We start from the raw sequence: 2,401 nt of genomic DNA, 5'->3' as shown, positions 1-2,401 counted from the left end.
ACCAAACTATGAAATGCTATTTAACCATTAAATGATAATATACATGTTTATTTACTTAATCTGCTTACAAAAACTGTTGTGTAAAACCCAGGGTGTAATCTTTCTTACATATATATGCATAGGAAATAATCAGATATAAAATGATAGTAACAATAGATAGAGGACCATGGGTGACTCTTAGTTCCTTCAGGTTTTTATTGCATCGTATTTGTTGCTTATATGGTACTGTGAGAGGAAATTAGCTCTGGGGCAGCAGTTTTGACCGTTAGCCTCTTCCTCCACATCTACTCTGCCTCATTACATCTGCCTTCTGGGGGGATGCTAAGGAATGTTCTCCAAGGATTCTATGTTTATAGAGTATAAAGCATGCTGGTGATCCCAGGAGCACATCCAAGTCTCGTGTTTAGACATGGGAGAGGGCCTGCCTGCAGCTTCTCTGATGCCTGAGTCGTATCTGTCAAACCTCACCCTCTGCTGTCCAAGAGCAGAGAGAATCATAATTCTACAGGAATTTCACAGTGGTGGTTTGAATAGTTTTAATTGGATTCTACTACAGTCTTCAGTGACAGGGGGGACTGTTTTCCAGATTTATTGTACCGCTCCACTAGACTGCCAGCAATTTCCCAGTTCCTTACAAGGGGCTCTGATGTCCAGGTGCACTGCTAAGGGCAGTTCTCCTGACTTCAATTTGTTACATCTGATGCTCACAGCCAGAGCTGAGCAGATCACAGGTTCATACCACTTGCTTCCTTGCAGTTTGAGGCACAAGCATGCTATACTAAAGAGAGAGCTCAGGGGATGGGGGTGAGATCCCTGCCCCAGTTAGTGAGGGTCCCTCTAGCTTGGGTTCTCTCCGGGTCTACAGATCCTGCTGTTTCCCACCTCTGATCTTCAGCTTCTTCTATATGATGGGCAGACAGGAGATTTATATCAAGTGGGTGCTGAGGCCACCAGCGACATGGACCCCGAAACTGGAACTAGCTCTGGTGTTACAGTCTGCTCATTACCCCCATTGTATGCATACAAGTATGCTTTGTGTCAAAGAGAATTCATAAAGAAAAAGAAACTGTCCCCATCACACCCCTACTAAAACAATACAGAGGGCAATACATAAGACATCAAGAAACCTGAAAAAGGAGGGCCTGGCCTCTTGCAAGAAGAGATCTCTGAAGTCATGTAGTAGTTGTAGCTTCCTGGCGGTGCCATTTTACACAATTTTCTCTGAAGGTCTGGGTTTGCCTTCCTGTCTGACTAGCGGCCTGAAAGAGACAAAGAGACACAAGAGATCAACTATCATTGTGGCTAGAACCTCTTTAAAGTAGTACCAGCACACACACACATCCTCAGTTTTTGATGGGTCTGAGAATTTGTCCCTAGACATTAATGAATGAATCAACTCAGCCACCATTTCCTTTCATTCTCAAGGCACCCAAAGAGGGGTCTGCACTGCTCAGGAGAGTTTAAAGACCCTGCCTCAGGCCACACAACTCTCAGGTAGCTGAAGTGGCATCTATGCCCAGTTAGGCTTCCTGGCACCTTCCTGAGTCCCAGGAGGGTGAGATTAGAAGCTGGTTGGTTTAAGTCAGCGGGTGGCCTGACTCTTATCCCAGTAGCCCAAAATTGAGAATCCAGAAGGGTGTGAGGTGCACCCTCAACCAAGCACAGTGCTGAGCTTAATGTCACACTAAAAGTGAGAGACCTGAGTGGCTCCTGTAGAAACCCTCTGCCTTTAGGCTGAGACTTGGACCTGTGACTGTCTAGGGAACTAATTTGCATAGCTCCGGGGTTTAGTGCAAGGACGGGCTTTTCTATTTTACATTTCAAAATGAGAGTATTCCGAAAAAGTAAGCATAAGTAATTGTCTTGCAGAAGCTACCAAGCTCACTCCAGGTCCTGAAAATACTGAACATCTTTCCGCGTTCAGCTAGTCCCCTGCAACTCAGTCAGTCCTGCTGCTGTCCCACTGAGCACTTCTGTGGTCCTTCCTTTTCTCAGGAATGAATCCCAGCACCTCACCAGCTTTCTGCTTCTCCTAGTTCAGGATCTGGCTGACTCCTGGTCCCCTGCCACCAGGACTTCGCTGGCATGACCTTTCTCTCTAGGAAAGATTCTCAAACCTCGCCACTGGGACCACGGCTGCCCAGGGTGAGCAGACCTACAGATCAGAGACATTACTCACCTGGGACATTTGCAAACACGCTTTCGGCTCCCTAGACAAGGAAGAAGGGAGAATGAATACCTGCCAGATACCGTTTCAATAGCTTCCTCTGCTCCAGAACTTTGAGTCTCAGAACTCTTCAGACTTGGAGTGAACACTACTTTGCCTACTCTTTCCTCAAGTTCCAATTAAAAATAAAACATTTCGCCGGGCGTGGTGGCGCACGCCTTTAATCCCAGCACT

General features: G+C 46.4%; 1 protein-coding gene across 1 annotated transcript in view; it reads right to left on the bottom strand.

Annotated features, from left to right (window-relative positions):
- Nucleotides 1-521: 521 nt before the first annotated feature.
- Cd8a (CD8a molecule) overlaps nucleotides 522-2,401 on the bottom strand; it is a 5,012-nt gene continuing 3,132 nt past the window's right edge. Inside the window, exons 5-6 of the mRNA XM_021165502.2 lie at nucleotides 2,180-2,210; nucleotides 522-1,259 (exon numbers count right to left, since the gene is read on the bottom strand). Coding sequence (XP_021021161.1) covers nucleotides 1,208-1,259; nucleotides 2,180-2,210 — 83 coding nt within the window. The 3' untranslated portion in view covers nucleotides 522-1,207. The remainder of the gene's footprint in view (nucleotides 1,260-2,179; nucleotides 2,211-2,401) is intronic.

The sequence above is a fragment of the Mus caroli genome, chromosome 6, assembly GCF_900094665.2.
Source record: "Mus caroli chromosome 6, CAROLI_EIJ_v1.1, whole genome shotgun sequence".
Classification (NCBI taxonomy): domain Eukaryota; kingdom Metazoa; phylum Chordata; class Mammalia; order Rodentia; family Muridae; genus Mus; species Mus caroli.
This window is presented reverse-complemented; position numbering and strand designations above follow the sequence as displayed.